This window comes from Podarcis bocagei, assembly GCF_964188305.1.
Source record: "Podarcis bocagei genome assembly, chromosome: 17".
NCBI lineage: Eukaryota > Metazoa > Chordata > Lepidosauria > Squamata > Lacertidae > Podarcis > Podarcis bocagei.
The window spans coordinates 28,526,371-28,551,384 of record NC_138143.1 but is presented as its reverse complement, the minus strand read 5'-3'; the positions used below and the strand labels follow the sequence as shown (position 1 = coordinate 28,551,384).

General features: G+C 43.6%; 1 protein-coding gene across 4 annotated transcripts in view; it reads right to left on the bottom strand.

The window, feature by feature from the left end:
• The window catches only part of PLPPR1 (phospholipid phosphatase related 1), a 164,113-nt gene that overhangs the window by 20,331 nt on the left and 118,768 nt on the right, over window positions 1–25,014 (bottom strand). For all 4 annotated transcript variants that reach the window (XM_081176863.1, XM_081176864.1, XM_081176861.1 and 1 more), the window contains exon 3: window positions 371–559. In XM_081176863.1, coding sequence (XP_081032989.1) covers window positions 371–559 — 189 coding nt within the window. The remainder of the gene's footprint in view (window positions 1–370; window positions 560–25,014) is intronic.

Here is a 25,014-nt window from a genome sequence, read left to right as displayed (position 1 = left end):
ACGAGTGACTTCAGTGTCAATAATTTACACCCTGGCACTTTGCTCCAACCAAACATTTGCAATCATCTGTCAAATGAGATGCACACGGCTGTTGCCCTTGTTTAGGCATCACAGGGAACCGAGCTTTGTCTTAAACATGTGACTGAGTGCAGGTGATAAATGGGGGTAATTAATGACCATTGTGGATTGTATTAATTGGCCCAGCTTTAGCCTCTTCCCAGCCAAATCCCCATCAATTAGAACTGACTTGGTTCCAATTAGAATTAGACTTTGGTCAGAGTAGAGAACAAGCCCTCCCAGCCTTTTTTCTTTCCCTGCCAGAAACCAGAACGAAAAAGTGATGGTTTCCAATTTTATAGGATCTACTTACAATTGCTGTTGGGGTCGCGGCCAGCACACAGTAGAGGACGAGAGGGGGTATGAAGCTTTCGTCCTCCGTTCCCGGGTAAGGTTTCATCAGGTCTCCATCTTGGCAAAAGAAGCCTTGGACGTGCACTTGGAAAGTGTCTGTGCACTCAAAGTAGTAGGCGAGCAGGACAGTCCCGGCCATAATGACGAGCTGAAAATACAGCATGGTAGTTACACAGAGACATTTAGCGGCTGCTCAGCGGTCGTGCCTCCGAGCTGCGCTCAAACATCCGACCTCCATCATTGCCACAAATCGCGACGGCAAATTCCAACATCAGACAGCGGGTGCTTCGAAAGTGTGTCTTCCACTCCGGGAAACATCTGTTACATAAATCTCTGCGTAACTCCCCCCAACCCTGGTGAAAGTCTCTATTCAAAGCAGGGGGCGCACACAGCTTGTGCCTCACAAGAGGGCAGGAGCTTTGGTACCCACTTTTGTCCCCAAAATATATATTTTTTAAAAAAAGGCACGTAGTGGTTGTCGCCGGCACTGATGGATCAAAGCAAATGGAACAGGGCAGACTTTGTGCCAGCTAAAAGCAGCCAGGCTGGAGCTTCTCTTTAGTCCCATGCAAAAGAGATGCACAGATGCAGCTCCCACCCTGCTCTCGCCCTGATGCAAAAGAAAGCCAGTCAAGATTTCCTGATGCAGCCAAGGAGGCAGTTTCAAACAGAGGAGGACTGGGGCTGTGTGTCACACCGAAGCATCCTTTGCTATCCTCTCCCCACCTCCTCTCTCTCCCCAGCTTCCATTTGCCCTCACTATATTTCCATCTCCAATGCCATATAACAGCCAGATTCATTCATGTCCTCTGTGTGTAGGGCTAGCAAGAGTAGAGGAGGGGTGGCATTTATCAGCCCAGGGTCCACATTCCTTTCTAGGAAACTTCCAAGGGACCACAAGCAAGTGGTAGGCAGGGCCAGAAGGAAAAGAGGAAGGAATGTGGATGTAACCTTTGTACAGTACGCTAGCTTTTACACCCCCCCACCCCACCCCTCTTTCTGTCATCTATCCAGGCAAGGAAGAGGCTTTATAAGAGATCAAGGACACATTCCAGTCTGCCAAAACTACTTCAGGACGGGGCAAAGCAGGGCTGGTGACTAGGGAAGTCTAGGGAGACTCCTAAAGACCAGGCAGAGAGGCCTGGAGGACTGCAACTGTCCCCCATGCCTGAGACCCTCCATCCCTGGCTGAGGCTGGATTCTATCTTCTGACCCCATCACCAACGCCTGCCCTGCCCTGCCTCCATGCTGATCAAGGTGCTGTTAAAAGGTGCAGGAGGATGCCATGCCAAGCTGTTGCTGTTTTTCTCATCAACCGACAGCAGAACTGCCTATCCCAAGCCTTTGAGATAAGGCAGACTATGGATCAAACAGCCAAATAATACAACTTTCTAGGGCATATTGGTGCCTCCCCCTCCCCTCACCTCTGAACAGCTTCAGGATCTCACAAAGTTCACCAAAGAGGAGCAAAGGCCTTCAGTCTGAGAAAGGGAGATTCCGTGGCCAGCTGTGCATCTTATTTGATATAATATGCTCATCAGCTCAGGAGCAGAAAATGATTCAAGGCTTTCTTTTGTTTCACTCTCTCTGTTAGCTAATATTTTTGCCACCACGTTTCCAAACTCATCTTTTTACTATCAGATCTACAAACAGAAACTATACATTTTTGTTTCCTCAAATGTTCTTTTTGCACAAACAGCTCCCCACAGGAATCCTGCTCTGTTAAAACGGAATAAAGCAGAAATGCTTAAAAATCTAGTAAAACAAAAATGTAGGAAGGCACTGCACTGCCCTCTTGCGGAAGAAAATTTGAACACTCAGATGTTGCAGCCACAGACACCCCCAGCTATTACAATCTATTGCAGTAAAGTTTAATGAAGCATACAACTAGATAAAGCTAAAAGGTAGCAGCCTTTAAAATGGACCCATAAGTTAAAAGTTAAGTATTTCAATTTTTGTTACAATCGGACATGGTAAAAATGCTTGTTGGAATTGTCTTTCCATTTTTAGAAGCAAGAGAGACCTTCTTTCCCGGAAGCTCACAGAAGCACATTTCTGTACATTAGACTGCTGTTGCTTAACATCATGTTTTGCTTTTACTTTATTTTGAAGGAATCTAGAATAAAATAAAACAAATGACTTCAAGCATGTGCAGAGATCTGTGGAGTTTTGCATAGAGGGACACTGATAATAGCCTGAACCAGGAGGAGACGTAGGACATGTTTCAAGGCACTTTAAAACATACATATTTTAAACACCCATTTTTTCCCCCAACAAAGAAATATTATGGCAATGCCTTTTAACATCAAGTTATGATGGTCATTTCCAGGGAAATTAACACTACTCAAAAAAATGTCCAGAATTCTTAAGAGAACATTTATCACAAAATCTACTTCATCTATTTCTGGAGACACACCTCTCCCTCCCTCTGCAAGTTGACACAGTGAACAAACTCTTCATTGAGATGCTTTAATGATTTGTGCAAGTGCAGATTTAGGGGGAGGGAGAAAGACAAGGTGGACTCTTTCTGCCAAGAACCTTTGAGGTGAATGGATCTGTGCTGAAGTGGGAGGGGTAGGTTTTCCCACCCAGCTGTTTTGGGGGATCCCTTCGACCAGCATCCCAGAACCACAAATGTCACTCCCTCATGAAAAGGGAAGTTTTTTTGGGGAAAGGCCCTTTGAATTAAGCACAGCTGATCGCCAGTGTTTGCGTAGCTCAGTGCTCATAGTGTCATCTGCATGGCCAAAATAAAAAAAGCACCTGATGTCATTGTGATATCAGATGATTGTGTTATGTACTGAAGTTGTCACCCTGGGCCAGCAGGGGGATACTGTAGATAGTTTTCACTCAGGTCCGCATATGCAAATAAGGAATTGAAAGTGACTTTCAGTGATTAGAGTTACAGAAAGTTGTTACTGTTGCTTTGTAGTTAAGCTGTATATAAGCAGGTTGGTTGAACCCTTCAGTTCAGTTCAGTTCTGGCCTGTGAATAAACAAGAGCTGTCTGAAGAATTGCTGTGTCGTCTGATATGTTCACCCACAACTTAACAGCAAGGTAAAGGTAAGGTAAAGGAACCCTGGGTAATTAAGTCCAGTCAAAGGCAACTGTAGGGTTGCAGCGCTCATGTCGCTTTCAGGCCGAGGGAGCCAGCGTTTATCCACAGATTTCCAGGTCATGTGGCCAGCATGACTAAACTGCTTCTGGCACAATGGAACACCATGACAGAAACCAGAGCACATGGAAACGCCGTTTACCTTCCTCCGCAGCGGTACCTATTTATCTACTTCCTTTCGAACTGCCAGGTTGGCAGGAGCTGGGACAGAGCAACAGGAGCTCACCCCACTGCAGGGATTCGAACCGCCGACCTTCTGATCGGCAAGCCCAAGAGTCTCAGTGGTTTAGATCACAGCTCCACCCGCGTCCCTCAGGTGATTGACAGATGGGCAGCCCCAACCCTGGGATGGGAGAGAGAAGAATCAGGCCTGTTGGCTGAGTCCAGTTCCCCACTGCTGCTCTAAAATGTATCCTCAGTGCTGTTATGATACCACCACATTGCGGAGTTTATATTCCCTCCCCTGCTTTTCAAACGTGAAAGCAGAGTTTAAGTGCAGAGCATCAAGCTAACCCTCGAGCTCCAGTTATCCATGTTTCTACTTAAACCTAAAGCAGATCTGATGAGGCTTAAGCAGCAGGGGGCATTATGGCTTTGTTGCATCCCGCCCCCACCATCAGACAAACAATACTATTTGAACATGCCATTCTGTTTGCTTACTCCCCCCCCCCTCCGCCAATTTCCCCAAGAAGGGCTAGGGTTTCATTTAATCTTCTCCCCATGGCTGGCTTTATTATTCTGCATAGCAACCCAAAGTATTCCCTCGACTGGGAAGGTGAAAGGTGGTGGCAACTGTGTGTCTACTCAGAAGTAAATTAGGGCCATATCCTGCTAAACAACTCTGCTAGTGCAAGGTTTCTGTGAAGTGGAACTTCCCCACTCTCTTCTCCCCCTATGTGCCCCTGGCATGCCCCCAAATTGGGTTGGGGGAACCCCCAGGACATATTTGGGGCAGAAGAGAGTGTGAGGAATATTCCATTGCACAGCTAAAAGCATACCCTCCAACATTTCCTTGATGAAAATAGGGGTGTCCTGTTTAATAATAATAATAATAATCCACGCATATGACTGTGTTGCCCAACCACTCAGGATGGCTATACACACACACACACACACACACACACACACACACACACAACATAACAACATAACATAACAACAACACTATACAGGGACTATACAAGGCTGCCTTCAGATGTCTTCTAAAGGTTATGTAGTTACAGTGGTACCTCAGGTTACATACGCTTCAGATTACAGACTCCGCTAACCCAGAAATAGTACCTCGGGTTAAGAACTTTGCTTCAGGATGAGAACAGAAATCATGCTCCAGCGGCAGAGCAGCAGCAGGAGGCCCCATTAGCTAAAGTGGTGCTTCAGGTTAAGAACAGTTTCAGGTTAAGAACGGACCTCCGGAACGAATTAAGTACTTAACCTGAGGTACCACTGCACTTATCTCCTTGGTTCGGGGGTCGCATAACTCCATACCCTCAGATTAAATTAGGGACATCCTGCCATACTCTCCAACTTTTCTCTGATGGAAATAGGGACGTCCTAAGGAAAAGTGGGACATTCCATGATCAGATCAGAAACTGGGACGGTTTCTGTAAATCCGGGACTGTCTCTGGAAAACAAAGACACTTGGAGGGTCTGTAAAGTTCTGCCTGTAGAAAAAAATTGATCTGATGAGAATGCCACAATTTTGTAAAGCCCTCCAGAGGAACAAAGTTAAGTGATTTCTTGTTTTTGGAGCAAGCTATTATCAGAGTAATTCTGCCTTATTTATGATAGTTCTTCTGCAACGTAGAATGCACAAGGTTTGTCAGCAGGGGGCATTCCTGTTCTATCCAAGCCACAGCCAACATTGACACAGAAATGGCCTGCAATGTTAAACAAGCAGCAGGAACAGCAAAATATTTTCCTGCACCCTCATAAAATCTACATGAATATGTCACAGTTGAATTGCATTAAAATGAAAATCAGAGCTGGGGATGCATTTCAGTTGCTTTAGGTTAAAACCACACCAGCATGGGGTTTATTATTTCTTCTTCTCCTTGTTATGATGTTAAGGCTGCTTGAGAACAAATATGCTCAGTTGGTCGTAATTTTATTTTAGATGCCTCTCTCCCCATCCCATCTTTGAATAAAGGGAATGATTAACAACCGTGCAATCCTATATAGGAAGTTGCTCCCAGTGGGTTGTATGCAAAATGGCACTAAGTAATGCATCCTATCAGTGTCAGGATTTACAGTTGAGAACAGGGCTTCCCCCCCAGTGATCAAAATTCACCTGGTGCATTTTGCACCTGGCTGTCGGCCGCTTGCAACCAAGTGAAGACACCCGCTCTTGACTATTTTCACACACTAGCAACATGTGCTGTAGAGTTCTATCCATTATATTTTATCTGCACAATCAGAATGAATTTCAGGAACCATAAAGTTGTACAGTGGTACCTTGGCTGTCGAACTTAATCCGTTGTTTGACTCCCGGAACTGTTCGAAAACCAAGGCACGGCTTCCGATTGGCTGCAGGAGCTTTCTGCACTCAACTGGAAGCTGCAGGAGCCGCGTCAGAAGTTTGGCTTCCAAAAAACGTTTGCAAACCGGAAAACTCATTTCCGTGTTTGCGGCGATCAGGAGCCGATTTGTTTGGGAGGCAAGCTGTTCAACAACCAAGGTATTACTATATTGGAAAATATGTCTTTCAAGCTGTCTGACCCCAAAATGGCAACTAAACATTCCGTTCTGGTGACTGGTTTAAGGAGCCATTTGGTGCCTAACTTATATATCTGAGTTTCTAACACTGCTCATTCCCCCATGAACCCCTTAAGTGAACCCCACAGTGAGAGCCAGTGTGGTGTAGTGGTTAAGAGCAGTGGACTCATAATCTGGTGAACCGGGTTCGCATCCCCGCTCCTCCACATGCAGCTGCTGGGTGACCTTGGGCTAGTCACACTTCTTTGAAGTCTCTCAGCCCCACTCACCTCACAGAGTGTTTGTTGTGGGGGAGGAAGGGAGAGGAGAATGTTAGCCGCTTTGAGACTCCTTAAGAGGAGTGAAAGGTGGGATATCAAATCCAAACTCTTCTTCTTCTTAAATTTGTTCTAGGGGTCTCCCCAATCTCCTGGAGCAGATTGTGCAACCAGGAATCTTTGCATTGATGGGTATATCAAGCTGGATACTTCCATGGTGTTCAATGAACCTCCCATGAAAGGGCTCCAGCTTTAGTCCATTTACATTTGAATGCACAGAATAGAGCAGACATGGGGGACCTGTGGCTGTCTGAATGCTGCTAGACTCCACATTTTGTCACCAGCAGCTAATATGTCAAATGGGATGATAGGAGTTGGAGATCCATCACATTTGAAGGGCCACAGGTTCCCTACCTCTGATTGATGGGCTCTCATCTTGCACTTGTGTCACTCTTCAGACCTTGGCATGTCTCAAAGCACATCCAGAGAAGAAACAGATGCAACTGGCTGGCACGATTGTGTCAGTCTTTATAGCAGGGGTGAGGAACCTGTGGCTCTCCATAAATTGCTGGGGCTGCATCTCCCATAATCCCAAACTATTGGCCCTGCTGGCTGGGTCTGATGAGAAGTGGAGTTCAACATCTGGAAGTTCTTCACTCCTGCCCCAGGGGATAATGACAGGGCTGGGACATTGGGGACATTTGTTTAGAACATGTGCAGAGGAGGGCAACCAAGATGATCAAGGGTCTGGAAACCAAGCCTCATGAGGTTGAAGGAGCTAGGTGTGTATAGCCTGGAAAAGAGGAGACTGAGAGGAGATATGATAGTCATCTTCAAATATCTCAAGGGCTGCCATGTGGAAGAGGGAACAAGCTTTTCTCCTGCTCTGGAGGGTAGGACTCGGACCAATGGCTTCAAGTTACTAGAAAGGAGATTCCAACTGAACATCAGGAGAAACTTTCTGACAGCAAGAGGTGTTCAACAGTGGAATGGTCTCCCTTGGACTCTCCTTCCTTGGAGGTTCTGTAAGCAGAGGTTGGATGGTCATCTGCCATGGATGCTTTAGTAGGTTGGACTTGATGATCCTTGGGGTCCCTTCCAACTCTACAATTCTTTGATTCCATGGTTGACCCCAATCCCTGCACATGTGTACAGTCAACACAATTTGGCCATTGGCAGAGGCCTTCTGCATTATTTCTATCAGCTCATTAGCTGACACACGCAATAATGTGTCTGAATCCTTCTCTCATTAGTTTTCTCAAATCTTCCAGTGCCACTACAATCTCTTGTGCCTTGTAATAATAATAATAATAATAAATTTTATTTATATCCCGCCCTCCCCAGCCGAAGCCGGGCTCAGGGCGGCTAACAACAATAAAACAGTACAAAAGTACAACATAAACAACATTCTAAAATCATTCATTATAAAAATTAATTAATTCAAGCCACTGGCAACCATTGGGCCAGAGCTCTGCGAAGATTGCCGAGGGAGGGAGTCAGGCTGTGCCCTGGCCAAAGGCCTGGTGGAACAGCTCTGTCTTGCAGGCCCTGCGGAAAGATGTCAAGTCCCGCAAGGCCCTGGTCTCTTGTGACAGAGCGTTCCACCAGATCGGAGCCACAGCCGAAAAAGCCCTGGCTCTAGTTGAGGCCAGCCTAGTAATATTTTACAGTTTCATTTCCACTCACAATTAACTTTAATAGCTTATCACAATTTGCCACTTGTTTTAAATTTGAGGCTTGATCCCCTGCAATTGCATAAACACCCCCTGAGACAGTTTTGAAGCCTCCTTGAAAACATATATATTCCTGCTAATAAGCCCTACCATACTGTTAAAACCTTCAGGTAACAACTCTCTTTATCTTACCAAATTAGGGCTCCCGAGTGCTTCCAGAGAATCCAAAATGACTGGAGCAACTATATCCATCCCTGCATTAAATTTTAAATGTGAGTACTTCTACCTTACTTCATGCTTGGAAACCCACCGATTCTACCCAGAAACAGACAAATCTGTCAGTTTTTTGCTTCTCCTTTTTCCAGTCGTAAGATCAGGTTTACCACATTTCCACACCAGTTTGCATTTTTTTAAAAACATATAATAATAATAGGTCTTATGCATTTCAGCAACCATTTCTCAGAATATACTTTTTTTTTGTATGCAAGTCTGCCGAATGCTCATATTTTTGCAAGCAGTTTTCTTAATATAATACATTCTTGTATATCATTTTTATGCACACTTTTCTGTCTAATATACCTCTCCAATAATCTGTAATGTTTTTCCCTTCCACAGGAGGGCCAAAGACGACCAGGCTATCACACAAGTTCCATGGGGTGTCAAAAGCTACTACAGTGGTACCTTGGGTTACATACGCTTCAGGTTACAGATTCCGCTTAGCCAGAAATAGTGCTTCAGGTTAAGAACTTTGCTTCAGGATGAGAACAGAAATCGTGCTCCGGCGGCGCAGCAGCAGCAGGAGGCTCCATTAGCTAAAGTGGTGCTTCAGGTTAAGAACAGTTTCAGGCTAAGAACGGACCTCCGGAACGAATTAAGTACTTAACCTGAGGTACCACTGTATTTAAATGCATCTGCCCTGTATTTTGAAAGTTATTTTATCAGTACATTGAAATCCAACCTTTCCTTTAAGAAATGATGTATGGTTGTCTCCCTGCTAATCTGACCCTCACAACAACCCTGTGAGGCAGGTCCTACTCCCAACACCTTACCCAGTGCACCACATTGTGTTCAGATGCAGTGGCGTAGCGTGGGGGTGCAGGGGGGGCCGGCCGCACCAGGCGCAAATCCATGGGTTAGGGGGCGCAAATTACTTGCCTTGCCCCGGGTGCTGACAACCCAGAGGAGGGCAACCAAAATGGTCAAAGGCCTGGAAATGATGCCTTATGAGGAACGGCTAAGGGAGCTGGGCATGTTTAGCCTGGAGAAGAGGAGGTTAAGGGGTGATATGATAGCCATGTTCAAATATATAAAAGGATGTCACATAGAGGAGGGAGAAAGGTTGTTTTCTGCTGCTCCAGAGAAGCGGACACGGAGCAATGGATCCAAACTACAAGAAAGAAGATTCCACCTAAACATTAGGAAGAACTTCCTGACAGTAAGAGCTGTTCGACAGTGGAATTTGCTGCCAAGGAGTGTGGTGGAGTCTCCTACTTTGGAGGTCTTTAAGCAGAGGCTTGACAACCATATGTCAGGAGTGCTCTGATGGTGTTTCCTGCTTGGCAGGGGGTTGGACTCGATGGCCCTTGTGGTCTCTTCCAACTCTATGATTCTATGATTCTATGATTCTATGAACCCACGCTACGCCACTGTTCAGATGTATTTTATAATGGGCAATCAGCTCACGAGTGCCAAAATATTGGACAAAGGAAGGCGGGGTGTACATAAAAGCCATTTCAGTCATATTCGAACACCAATTCTTACTTGTACACACTGTTGCCCTCAGCACATTTTCATTCAGTTAAAAACCCTGATCCTTCATAAAATGGAAAAAAAAGGAACACTGTCCTTCCTAATAACTCTCTGATTTGAATACTGCACTTAGCCTGAGAATAAAATCCCCAACGTAGTGCCTGATCTCACAGGGTTTGCCGTTTCATGGGATCATAAAACTGTAAATCTGGAGGGGGGAAGGTAAAGCCTCAAAGGCCAAGCAGACTCCTGTGGTGTCACAGAGAAAGCCACGGAGATTACCCTCCAGAGGCCATTCCATCCTGGCTCACTTCCAAGATTTTTATTGACAGAAAACCATAGTCTGGGGCAGCACTGCCCTCAATTACAGTGATTACTTTTTTTACCTTTTAGCCAAGAGTGGCGGCCATTCACTTATATAGGAAGAAAATTCCTCCAACATATATATATTCAGACAACAAGACTGTTGGAAGGAAGGGGAAAACTTGGTGAGGGGCAGGAGGAAGAAAGGGAGCAGGTTTCTTCTTTCCCCTAATTCAACATTTGCACATGTCTACTTTCAGTTTGGTGTCTCTGTCACAATACGCAGGGCACTCCAATGTGGTATTTGCAGGCGCCAATGCTCTTGCCAAAACCTTCCACAGTGCCTGTGAGGAAGTCTCAGAAAATAGCCCCTCAAAATTCCCAGCACATAAGAGACTGGCTGATAGGACTGGGTGATGGTGATGATGATGATAACAACAACAACAACAACAACAACAACAACAAAATTATACTCCTTCCATCTGGGCAGCTCCCAACAGAATATTAAAAACACAATAAAACATCAAACACTAAAAACTTCCCTAAACAGGGCTGCCTTTAGATGCCTTCTAAAAGTCAGATAGTTGTTCATTTCCTTGACATCTGATGGGAGGGCATTCCACAGGGCAGGTGCCACTACTGAGATGGCCCTTTGCCTGGTTGATATATCGTCCCAAACTGGTTTGAAGTTCATACAGTAGTACCTTGGGTTACAGACGCTTCGGGTTACAGACTCTGCTAACCCAGAATTAGTACCTTGGGTTAAGAACTTTGCTTCAGGATGAGAAAAGAAATCGTGCAGCGGGTGGCCCCATTAGCTAAAGTGGTACCTCAGGTTAAGAACAGTTTCAAGTTAAGAACGGATGTCTGGAACGAATTAAGTTCTTAACCCGAGGTACCACTGTATTGTGATATTGGTTTCATAATTTTTGACCTGGCAATATATTGTGAATCATAATATGTGTGTATGTGTGCTAAGCAAAAATCACAACGTGGGGGAAAACGTGAGGCCAGCCAATGCCTCTATATAGCTCCATCCTTATTTCAGACATTATGATATATCAGTATATCGTGATATTTAACTGGTGATATATTGTGATGCTGAAAACCAGATATCGCCTAGCCCTACTGACTGCCTGTTCTTTCAGCTTGGTTCCTGTTTGTACTTGCTCAGCCTCTGCTACGTGCCCCCACAGGAGCCATTTTGTATTATGCCCCTACCCACCCTGTGGCAGCCATTTCGTGACTGGCACCATACACTTTTCCAAAATTCCGAATGTGCCCACTGGTCCCGAAAGGTTGGCGATTCTCATTGCAGAGCTGCGGCTACACTGATTACGTGCTGGCCTGCTACATCCTGGCGAAACTATATATTTTATTTTCTAAATTCTTCTGGCAACACTTTGCACATTTCATAATTTAATTCAGGGTTCAATAATTTGGCAGCGTGCAATAATTTTGCGTTGTGCTCAGCAAAGCATAATGAGTTTCCATTTAATTGTCTGTGGTCTTTTAAATTTTGTTTTGCATAGCAGAATCGGCATTAGCAGCTTTGACGCCGCAGCACAAAAGTTAAAGCGCTGCCCTTTCCCCAAACATTTTTTTGCAAAATGTCCTGACAGTGTCCCCGAGAGCCATGGTGTGCTGACTGGTGACATTTCGCTGTACAAATGGCCCATAAAAAACTATTAAATCTGTCTTCTGCTCTGAAAGGCATTTCAACTTAATGGCCATTTTCACTTTTCTTGGAATTGTGGGGGGAGGAAACCATTCCTCACACGATGCCAACTGACACAAGCATCCGGTTTAGTGAGGTAATATATCTTCTTGAGATTTCTCAGTAGTATTTCGAAACACCTGAAGCAAGACCAGTTGCCAAAATTTGCTGTTGTTGCTTCCCACCCGCCCCATTTTGGAGACCACTTCATTCAATGGTCTGATCAATTTTAGGCTCTGGACTTTAAAAAGCTTAATAATGTGTGGTATTTCACTTCATAATGTGTGTATGGGCCCTCCTGCACTCACAACCCGCCATTTAGACCACTTTGCTTCAAAATATGGCAAGCCAGCCCTGCTGGCCAAGGCTGGTGGAAGACATTTTGGTGCCTGAGAAAGAACAGGAAATTTTAGCTACCCCCTTCTCCCATTCACAGTACACCAGCAGCCTGTGATAGAAATTCAGATATACAGTGGTGCCCCGCAAGACGAATGCCTCGCAAGACGGAAAACCCACTAGACGAAAGGGTTTTCCGTTTTTGAGCTGCTTTGCAAGACGAATTTCCCTATGGGCTTGCTTCGCAAGACGAAAACGTCTTGCGAGTGTTCCATTTCCCCCCCGCTTCCCCCCCTTTTTCTAAGCCGCTAATAGCCTTTTAGCCGCTAATTCGCTAAGCCTTTAATAGCCGCTAAGCCGCTAATAGCGCTAATCCGCTAAGCCGCTAATAGGGTTGCTTCGCAAGACGAAAAAACCGCTAGACGAAGAGACTCGCGGAACGGATTATTTTCGTCTTGCGAGGCACCACTGTATAAACTAGGCACCAAATGGTACAACAGGGGTAGGTAACCTCATGGCCAGGGGATCAGTGTGGCCCCTCAGTCCTCCCAACACGCCCCTTGATGTTAGGGAATCATTCTGCCAGAAACAAGTAGATAGTTTCTAGAAGGTTCCAGAGATTTTTCCCTTAGATATGAGAGTGGCACTCTGAGCTTAATTAGCATCAGCTGGAATTGGCAATAAGAAGAAGATCACCCAGCTTCGTATTTTGCAGATGCATGATAGCAAAAGTCTGTCCGAAGTGTGCTGCTTGTAAAATCTGCTGAAGGACTGTTTTCTGTAATTTACGACATGTGGCAGATAAGAAAGATTTCAGTAATTATTTAATGAAACAAGCCCCCACATCTAAAATTTGGTTGTGTTTGGAATAATTCCGTAAACAGAGATACATCGCTTCCTCATACCAAGATGAGGAGAAAACATTAAACACGGTGTGTGTGTCTCTCTGTGTGTAGTAAAGTAAAACGAACTGTTACAAGGTAGATGGAAGTCCACAATTAAAGTATGTAAAGAGATTCAATCCATAAGGAAAGGTATCATATACAAGAAAAGCCATTATAGGACTGAATCATATTAAATAGTATCTAACAAAAGATACATATTGAATTTGTTTTTGTTTTCGTCACTGTCTTTGTTTGGTCTGTTTTTGTTTTTTGTTTCCTTTTTCCTTTTCTTTTTATATACGTTGAGAAGTAAGGTTTTTAAGTCTGACATTATTTTATTTATATACAAGTATGTATTTGTTATCTATGTATTTATTTGTATGTTTGAAATAAAAAATTGTAATTAAAAAGAAAGAAAGAAAAAGAAGAAAGACTTTTGTTTGAAAGTGTACTGTTAATTGCTGTTTATTTTAACAGTTGAAAATATATTTGCTACCATAATGCCTGTACCCAGTCTGGGAATAAAATCTCTGGACCGAGGTTTCACAGAGTTTGTGAGTCATCTTTAAAACAACAACTTTGTCATTGTTCACCACTTCCGCGAGAGAAAGAAGATAAACTCTGCTAAACAGTTTAAAAGAGGTCCTACCTAACCAACCAGTATCTGCGCAGTCCAAATGTGTGTGGACCTCTAATACTTGAAACTTCCCACTGGCCACATCTGCAGTGGCTCTGCATCATGCCCCAAGTGCTTTTGCCTGACTGGACTGTGTCTATGGGCTCTGATGATGCCTCTTGCTTGTCTACATGGAGGGTTGTGTGAGAGTGAATAACAGGATGGGAACCGTGGTTAAAACCAGTAGCTGCTTAATCTGTTTCAATCTGCTTAAATGTCTTGTGCTTGTTTTCCCCTAGATATTTGGATAAATTGGAAATGATAATTTCTGTCATTGTAGTTTTGCTTGTTTACCTCATAATAGAATGGTTGAGTTTGCTGTTTGCGTGTTGAGTCCCACAGTGCCACCCACCAAAAATTCACACGTGATTTTTTGTTTAAGGTTTTTGGCATAATTTTGGCCACAACTTTATTAAAATACAAAAAATGTGAGTGGTTGCTTAGGCATTGGTTCCGACTATCTGTCCTTGCCCTCTAGGACAGAGCTGGCCCTTCCGGACTCCACCGGAAGCCAGCGTGGGAAACAAGTATTGGGTGAGAAAATGAAGCTGGGCACCAGACCATTACTTCTCACCCTCATGTTCCTGTGGGGCTTGCACGGCCCAAGTCCGGACTCCGGGGACAAGGACGAAAGAATGGCAAGCCCCTGGATTCCTTTAACGGAATTCCCTTCACATCATTTGGAGGGATAGGCACTTACCCCTCCAAGCACCAATTAACCAATGCCTAACCACCAACCTTACAAGTTGTGACGATTTGCTACGCAGTAGGCAAAAACCAAATGGCACCAGCCAATCAGCCAGATGGCAAAATTCCTACCAGGCCCCCGCACCAAGGCGGACGACCCCATGACAGGCATAGCAAGGTCAATTGAGCAAAACAAAAAACCACCCTATAAAAGGGAGGGAGGGCGGGTGATCCGGTGCAAAACGGCCAAGAGAACGTCCAACGTCTGGCCCCTGTATTTAAAGACTCTGACCCCTCCTCCGAATTGGCAACAATCAAAACTCCCCAGCAATCCAATTTAACCACTTAAAGGCTTGGGTTCCTCCAAATTTGCCTAGTCACTACAGGGTGGCCTGTTTTTCCCAACCGCAACACGTGCTCTCTGTTATGGAGAACACGCTTTATTGGATGTTTATATGAATTCGTAATTTTCGTCTGTAACCTGTTTAGTTTCATTGCTTTGTTCCCGCTCCGGGGTTGAAAACATTGGACCTTGAGTACTTAAAGAAGCAACAAAGTGAACTGGACTCCTTGGTAGGTTTTGAATAAACACTCACAAACTTTTTATTGACAATAACCAGTCAGATAAATTAAGGATTTATACAATTTTGTAACATGCAGAGAATAGCATTTGTAGAGAAACCAGAGATTGGGGCTGAGGGAAGTCGGGGGGAGGGGAGGGGGGAATGGGGGGAATTAAGGATATGTTTTAAGATACAGTGGTACCTTGGGTTAAGTACTTAATTCGTTCCGGAGGTCTGTTCTTAACCTGAAACTGCTCTTAACCTGAAGCACCACTTTAGCTAATGGGGCCTCCTGCTGCCGCCGCGCCGCCGGAGCATGATTTCTGTTCTCATCCTGAAGCAAAATTCTTAACCTGAAGCACTATTTCTGGGTTAGCGGAGTCTGTAACCTGAAGCGTATGTAACCTAAGGTACCACTGTAATATGTTTTGTTCAAATTCCTAATAATTTTTTTTTTTAAAAAAAAGAAATTGGACCTTGGACCAGACTGCCCTGCAAATAAGAGGACTGGCCTCCGTAATATAGGACATGTGGCCATCCTACTTTTCTATGACCTTAGTATTGTTGTGTTGTCAGCACTAAATAGAAATGAAGAGAAATGTGATTTTCCACCCAGTTATAAGCACAACTGTTCTCTTCAGTAGGGTGAGAAAGAAAGGAAAGAAATCTGCTCCTTGAAATCCTTTTTGCTATATGATTGCTTTGCTTCTCCTCCTCTCATAAAAGACTTTAATGATATTATCAATTGCCACAAAGGGTGCTTTCATATTCCCCCACAACTGCTGAGTTCTTCTATATTTTCACAACAGTAGCTCTCATTTCCCCCTCCCCTCTTTGTTTCCTGCTGTGAAAAGAAATTAGCTGGATAACTTAGGGAGCGGGAAGAACTGTTTTTCGTATTCCAAGATGTTGGATCCCTCCCTTACTCTATATCTGTGAGAATATTTAATCTGCCTTTTTAAATGACCAATGGTTCCATTTTCCTACTTCATTATCTACCGAGGGTAAGACTGCCTTAATCACTGTTTTTCACTGCAGCTTAGTTATGATTTCACTTGCAAACCCTTTCAAAAAATGTTGCAAACAAGCTTTCAATGTTGCAGGCAAGATCCTCTTTCTCCCGCATTTTTTTGGAGCAGGGGTATTGTTTTAGTTGGTACGGGTTTCTTTCTTTGTTTAATGTTAATTCCCTTTATCCCAGAATTTGGTCCAAGGTAACTTTAAGAGAATATAATAATAAAAATAATACTTTATTATTTATACCCTGCCCATCTGGCTGGGTTTTCCCAGCCACTCTGGGTGGCTTTCAACAGAATATTAAAATACAATAGTCTATTAAACATTTAAAGCTTCCCTTAACAGGGCTGCCTTCAGATGTCTTCTAAAAGTCTGGTAGTTGTTTTTCTCTTTGATATCTGGTGGGAGGGTGTTCCACAGGGCGGGTGCCACTACTGAGAAGGCCCTCTGCCTAGTTCCCTGTAACCTCACTTCTCGCAGCGAGGAAACCACCAGAAGGCCCTCAGCACTGGACCTCAGTGTCCGGGCAGAACGATGGGGGTGGAGACGCTCCTTCAGGTATACTGGACTGAGGCCGTATATACTGCATGGGTCTCAGAACTGCATAGTTAATCTTAAGAGGATTTATATTTTTCTTCATGTTCAGATCACAAAGTATAACCTCCTTGCACTTCTAATGTTAAATGGCGCAGAGTCCAAGTGAGTTATATCACTAGGATAATAAAAGTGTAATCCTTTATCCAATCTAATTGAAAGATTATTCCACTCCATTGTAATTGGATTCATAAATTAGCTAGAGACTAGCAAATGCTACATTCCATTTCCAGGATACAATTACATCTGTCTTTAATATGATTCTATTAAAAATGCAGCATCGGCAAAGGCTAATGTAAATCAAAAACAAATAAAGGAAAATCAGCAACTTCTTTTGTGATTAATCAAGTCATATGCTGGAAGGCCCTAAACCTTCCATTAATTTCCCCCCAGTGTTAAATGATAGGAAAATTTCATTTATTTAAACAGAACACATTTGTGTATCAGGTTCTCGGTTGATTGATCTAAAGACTGGGAGTTGTGGATTTTTCTTTTAGTGCTGCGAGAAGGCCAATATCATATTGAGCATTTATACCACCAAGACAGAGATAATCAGACTGGGATCATGCCTATATAATCCTCCATTGGTACAGAAGCAACATTTTAAGGTATGGATGGGCAAGGTATGGGGTGAGGCAGAATGTGGTTCATGAAAGCTTATGCCATAATAGCAGTGGCTCATGAAGATGATGATTATAATTCTTATTAATTTGATTTATATGCCACCCTTTATCAAAAGATCCCAGGGCACTGTTCAACATTAAGAACACATTTTACGGAGCATCAATAATAAAAACAATAAAAAGCATCAAAACAGCCAGCGTAATAATAAAATAATCATAATAACAGTCTCTCACCCCACCCACAGCTTTAATAGGCCATAGACTTTTTAATTGGCATTTGGAGAGGTAAGAAAGGGCCAGTGGGCCAGTGGCAAATCTCAAAACAGACCTCCAGAAAAAAAGTTGCAGTCTATATTCAGATCTCTTCCACATATCTATGATTGTATGCAAGCATCCTTACACAAAACTGCTATTAATTTAGTGCTAGCTTTTGGGAAGACACAGTCCTCGCTTACAAGACACTGATGATTTCAGATGCGGAGTTCCGATCGCTTCAGCCTGTTATGTAACAAATGCCTTCTTCAATTATTATTCTCCAAAATGAAGGAGTTTCTTTTTTGTCAGGTAACGTTAGAGCTACCTGGCTCAGTAACACACACACACACACACACACACACACACTGCATGATTAGATGTTTATTTGTCAAGCAAATAATCCAGTTTTATGTTTTATTTGATAAACTGGAACAAAATGAAGAATGAGCCCCGGTTTACACAAAACAACAACAGAGACATGATTGGCACGGGCAGGAGAAATGCTTGAACAGATATTACAAAAGGAGAGGAATTTAAAGAGGTGGGAACTAAAAGCGAAATGAATAGGTTCCTCCATGTGAATAAGAATGAAACACAATGGCAGCAAATGGCATGGAGAGCCAGAGGTAGCTTCAGATGTTGCAAAACCAGGAAGAGTGTTTGAGGCATGCTTTTCCTTTCATGTAGCTGGGTGTGGGGGTTCTCAATTTACATGCTACATAGGGAACATGAAAAGAGGAATCATAGATCACAGGCACTTTTCTCTGATGCCAATCCTTTGTAAAGTCCAAAGCCACTCAGATATAGTACAGTGGTACCTCAGGTTACAGACTCCACTAACCCAGAAATAGTACCTTGGGTTAAGAACTTTGCTTCAGGATGAGAACAGAAATCGTGTGGCAGCAGTGGGAGGTCCCATTAGCTAAAGTGGTGCTTCAGGTTAAGAACAGTTTCAGGTTAAGAACGGACCTCCAGAACGAATTAAGTTCTTAACCCGACGTACCACTGTAAATAGTTAAGACTATCTCCTGTCAAATCAGGGGCGATAGGAGTAAGGCAGAAGCAAAACTGAGAAAAACAATAAGCAAACTAAGCTGAGGATAAGCGGCCACAATGGAAACAGTTTCCTTATTCAGAACAGGGAATGACATGCACATAGCTGGGATTTATGTTGGGGGGGCAGGACACCCACCTGTCATCATCCAGGGCCATCATCTGGCTCTGTCTAGCAGATTCAGAATGAAATGTCTCAACAATAGTTGTTTTAAATTACTTTTGTTTGACCCCAAGGACTCAGAAAAGTATCTGTCAGAAACTTCAGTCTAGCAAGTTAAATTAAAAATTAACATCAGAGAGTACCTTTCCTGTGGTTAACCAGTATATTTTTCAAAATTACAAAGAACACGCCTTTTTTCAATCTCATTAAAAAAAAAAAAATCCAGGCCGTCGCCTTAGCTACCCCTGCTATAGACTGTGCATCTTCTGGGTGGACATTCACTCACAGTCGAACTGCATCATGGGTTTCATCCTTGCTATCATGTTCATTTCACCCCTGTGCTGTCTTGTTCACTTTGTTTCATACACACTTGTTCCAGATATTGAGAAAACACAGCACAAACCACTGTCGTGGCACTAAAAAGAATGGAGCACTTCCTAAATGAATTTGCAGCAGATATAAAGCAGATATAAAGCAGCAATGTAGAGGGAACCTTACATTATTGCCCGGGTTCTGTTTTCCACGGAATTCACCAGCAAATCCTTTCAGACACGCCTTAAGATGGCAAAATATGAAGTATAGAAAAAACTCAATGGCAGCATTTCTCTGTAAAGCTTTCCCCTTAAATGAGAATCAATTTATCACATATTCACACCAGCAACATTCTGGGAAGGAGAAATATTTCTCTGCCTAGCTTCTCAAAATTAAAGCTATATATTTTTGCAAGGAGGTCTACATGCAATGTCTCTGCAAGGTATTTTTATTTAAAACTCTAAATTAAAACCATACTTTCATGAGCCTCAAAGCAAAGAAAAAGAAAAAGAGAACACTCCCCCCACCCCACACTGACCTCAAAAACTGTTCTGTTAAGATTGCTTAAATGTGGAAAACCCAGCACAAAATAATGTTGGGTGTATTTTTTTGCAGGAATAATGGCATTTGGGATTCTGGGTATAACTTTTGTCGTTCCATCTCAGAGGTTTGGAAACTGGCAGGTGATTAAGAAATTGGTACAAGGAAAGGCTAAAGCAGGAGTGGTGACAAAGCTCTGTCCCTCCCTTGTGTTGTTGGGTTCTCATCAGCTCCAGCCAGCATGACCAGTGGTCAACAATGATGGCAGCTAATATATTGAAGGCAACAGGTTCTGCAACCCTGAGTTGAAAGGTTTAGGGCAGGCATAGGCAAACTCAGCCCTTCAGATGTTTTGGGACTCCAACTCTCATCATCCCTAGCTAACAGTACCAGTGGTCAGGGATGATGGGAGTCATAGTCCCAAAACATCTGGAGAGCCAAGTTTGCCTATGCCTGGTTTAGGGCTTCTCAGTTGACAAAAAAAGATGCAGATACAGATTTTTTGGAGGGAAGAAAACCTCTTTCTCGCTCTTTCTTTCATAACATCAGAACATAAAGAGTCCCACAGCGAAAGACAAAAGAACATGATTCAACACACAACATGGTTCAACACAGGATTAGCTCATGGAATTCACTGCTGTAAGATCTGTCAATGGTTTTGATGGTTTAAAAAGGGATTAAACACCGACACATGGTCAATTGCTGGGAGACAAATAACAGGAGCGGGTTGTTGCATTTATGCACTCATTGTGGGCTTTCCTGGAACATTTAAAGGTAAAGGTAAAGGTAAAGGTAAAGGTAAAGGGACCCCTGACCGTTAGGTCCAGTTGTGGAGGACTCTGCGTTTGTGACGCTCATCTCGCTCTATAGGCCGAGGGAGTCGGTGTTTTTCTGCAGACAGTTTCTGGGTCATGTGGCCAGCATGACTAAGCCGCTTCTGGCAAACCAGAGCTGTGCACGGAAACGCCGTTTACCTTCCCGCATGAGCGGCACCTATTTATCTACTTATACTTTGACGCGCTTTCAAACTGCTAGGTTAGCAGGAGCTGGGACTGAGCAACGGGAGCTCACCCCGTCGCAGGGATTCGAACCGCCGACCTTCTGATCAGCAAGCCCTAGGCTCAGTGGTTTAGACCACAGTGCCACCCGCGTCCCTCCCGGTACATTTGGCTGGCTGTAATTGGAGACAAAATGCTGGAGGAGATGGAGCCACTGCCTGATCTAGCAGGGCTTTCTTTATGGTTTTAAATGAAGCTAGAAAACAACCAGAGGACAAGATGAGATCAGAGCTGCAGATACATTGCAACTTTTTGTTGCAGGCTTGCACTTCCAAAATCCCAAGAAGGATTGCGTGGCAAGGTCCCAACCCACCCACCCCTTTGTAGTTGAATAAGGCCACTTGACACCAGTATTTAAGGTTTTTTACCATCTAAGGCATTTTGCATGCTTTAATGATGCAGTCTACCCTACTTTACAGCTGTGATTCAATGAACTTCGCAATTGTCCTTTCCATTTGGCTCTGAAATCAGGTCAGGCTGCTTAAGCCTGAATTCCTTTGCTGTGCATGCCAGTTTGAGCCCTGTGGCCAAATATTCTTCTCTGGCAGCCGCCTCCTTGAAACTCTGTCATTAAAACAAATGGAGCTAGTTTGCTTTGGCTTCACAACCTCCCCTCTGCCCTGCAATCCACACACAGCTTATGGTGAAACATTGCCATTAAAAACTGGTGGAATGACACAAAAGCAAGTGGATCAGCCCATGGCTTTACATATACAGTGGTGCCTCGCAAGACGAAATTAATCCGTTCCGCGAGTCTCTTCGTCTTGCGTTTTTTTTTGTCTTGCGAAGCACGGCTATTAGCGGCTTAGCGGCTATTAGCGGCTTAGCGGCTATTAACGGCTTAGCGGCTTTAAGAAAAAGGAAACAAACTCGCAAGAACTCGCAAGACGTTTCGTCTTGCGAAGCAAGCCCATAGGGAAATTCGTCTTGCGGAACGACTCAAAAAACGGAAAACTCTTTCGTCTTGCGAGGCATTCGTCTTGCGAGGCACCACTGTACAGTGATACCTCAGGTTAAGAACTTAATTCATTCTGGAGGTCCATTCTTAACCTGAAACTGTTCTTAACCTGATGTCAGGTGCTGTTCTGGTTGCTCGCGAGTAACCAGGCAAGACTCCGACCTGTCTTTTACAGGCTTTATTTTGGTGCAAACTATTTACAGTGAAGAGCGTCATAAGTTCATGTCTGGCTCAATCGCTAGCAGATTGGTCTGTTTTTGTACCTCCCCCAACATAAAAGTCTCGTCACCCCCAGCCTTTTCCGCCCCTCCCTGCACCTCAGATGGCAGGATGGGCGATGGCAAGGGCGTGCTCCCTGCCTCTCCAGCTTGCTCAGACTCAGTGTTAAGGCTCTTCCTAGCATCCTCTGGTCCTTGCACCTCTTCCCCACTGGAAGTGGGGCTTTCCTCCTCGCCGGGAGAGGAATAGCTTTGCAAGATTTTCAGAGGCTCCCTGTAACACAACTGCCCTACTATCTCTCCCCTTTGAGCCGCTGGCAGTTCCCTGACACCTGACGTACCACTTTAGCTAAAGGGCCTCCCACTGGCGCCGCACCGCCACCGCACAATTTCTGTTCTCATCCTGAAGCAAAGTTCTTAACCCAAGGCACTATTTCTGGGTTAGCAGAGTGTGTAACCTGAAGCGTCTGTAACCTGAAGTACAACCATCTTACAATTTTCAAATTAAGGATGGCCATGGAAGGGACTGAAAATAAATTTTCAGCAACTTTCCCCACAAACTCCAATGGCCAAAATAAAAGATCTAAATACACCTGACCGCTAGCATGTGAGTGAGAAAGCTATAAGCTTTCCCCAGTATATAGTTTTCCTTTTGAATGGGCTTTATGTATAGGGGTGGCTGTTCATTCATGCTATGGCAGAACATTCCAGGGAATGTCTTTACCCAAGGGAAGCTCTGTTGATTGAGAAGACATTTAAGGGGCAGACATTGATGATGACCCAATCTGTCCAAATAAAAACAAACCCAAGCCATTTAAGAGAGGTTTGCTTTGATGAAGCAGCATGGTAAACATCCCAGAAGGACCAATTCAAATCCAGCACATTCTGCGCAACTGCTTGCTTCAGACACTTTGCTTGACAACACCATCATACTTTGATGCATTTCCCAGTATGTCACTCTGGTTTTAATTATCCTTCAAAATCTCCTAGTTTCTCTCGAGTGTGTTATAAATTGAGTTGTCAAGAACAGTTTCCTTCCAGCTTGCGATACTCTTCTCCAGGCAATATCTCTATCTCAAAAAGGAGCCAATCTGATGAGGTAAGGTATTCTGAACTGCAGAGCTGCAGCATGGCTTAACTTTTAAGCCTTGGCAGTCTTCCCCGCCCCATGCCTTCTAATTTCATTAGAGGAAAGAATGATAAGATATGTACATCCCATTAGTACCATCACAAATCACATGCCTTGGCGATTTGTCTGGTCATAGAGACTCATTTCTAGTACACTGATGCTGGAACACTCCTATGGTAAAATTGAATCTACTAACGATTACTGAATAAGTTCAGAACTGCTTCAGGTTATGTGCACTCAACTGGTAAGCCATTGCAAAGGATTCCACCTGGAAATGGGTATGGATTCATTAAAAAAATTCATTGGCTTTTGGAGTTGATATTGGGTGTGAACCATTGTGGTACAGTCGTACCTTGGTTGCCGAACGCCTTGGTACTTGTTCGTTTTGGCTCCCAAACGCTGCAAACCCAGAAGTGAGTGTTCTGGTTTGCGAACGTTTTCTGGAAGACGAATGTCCGACATGGCTTCCATGGCTTCTGATTGAGTGCAGGAAGCTCCTGCAGCCAATCAGAAGCCACGCCTTGGTTTTTCAACATTTTCGGAAGTCGAACGGACTTCCAGAATGGATTCCATTTGACAACCAAGGTACAACTGTATAAGCAAAGAGCTGTGTCAAGTATAGAGGCCAAAGATATAATGTCTCCAGACAAACGGACACATGAAAATGAACAATTAACCAAAACCAGACAGCATTCCACACAAAACCTCTTAAAGAACCAAATTGTGACATTATTCTTCAACTAACAAACATATTTTATATTGTTTCGATTGACTGACTGCATTTAATTATACTTTACTGTATATTTTGTTTTAATACGCCATTTGCTGCTTTGGAGGCCTTTGGGCCAAAAAGCAGTATATAAATAAACAAACAAATGCTTATCAGTCAAGTCCACCTCTTACATGAAGACTGGAAGACAACTGATATAACACCATTAAACAAATGTCAAAAATCCAGACCTGTCAAACTAATGTCTGTACAAGGTAAAAAAAGGAAAACACCATTTATGAAGCATACAGAAGAACAAGTCTTGGTGAGGGAAGAATCAGCATGGCTTCAGCTAACTTTTCAAAATTGTTGAGGGTGAGATATCTATCTATAGATGTTCTATAAATCAAAGATATATTTAGAATCATGAAGTTGAAAGTAATACAGAAAAAAGGAAAATAAATTAATCAAAAGTTTGCATCGTACCCACAAAGAAAGGCTTAAGAAATTGGGAGGTGGTTAGTTTCTGGGGGAAATATTCCTAAAGTGGTGTGGAGGGGAGATTTATGATAAGAGATTTGTAAAATTTTGTGTGACAAAATTTAATTAAGTTCCCAAGAAATAAAAAGCAGTACTTTTTCATGAAATGCATAACTACTGTTATTGCTGCAAATACAGTGATAGCTTTTTAAAAATGATGACGGGCCTTTCTATGGCAGCCTTCTAAATAAGATCATAAGAGTTACTAGCCCATGAAATGCTTTACTAGTCTAGGGCTGGCAGAGAGGTGACAGTCTGCTGTACTTTTCTGCTGGTTTCTATACTATGGACAGAGGAGAACAAAGCACTCTATTCCTCCTCTACCTGCCCAATGACTAGCCTGCATTCCATTCCTGGCCACCGTATGGTTACCAGGCTAGCACTTAAAAAAAAGGCTGATCTGTGAGTGTTACCGTAAACATTATCCATCTATAAATAGTAGCCACAAGGGATGCAGAGCTGGTAATTAAACTGGCTGGTTAGTTAAGCAAGCCAGTTTCATAAACCATAGTTTAAAGCTGGCTTGCTCTGAAACTGACAAGTTTGTTTTAAACCACGATCTCTGGTAAAAGCAAGCAAGAATGATGTGGATGTGAAACTAAAGGCTGCAGAAGTCCTTCTCACAACTGTGTGGGAAGAGGCATGTGTTGTGCAAGTATCGCTAAAGCATGGTTTAATTCAGGGATGGGGAACCTGTGGCCCTCCAGATGTTCCTGAACCACAACCCCCATCTTCCCTGACCACTGGCCATGCTGGCTGAG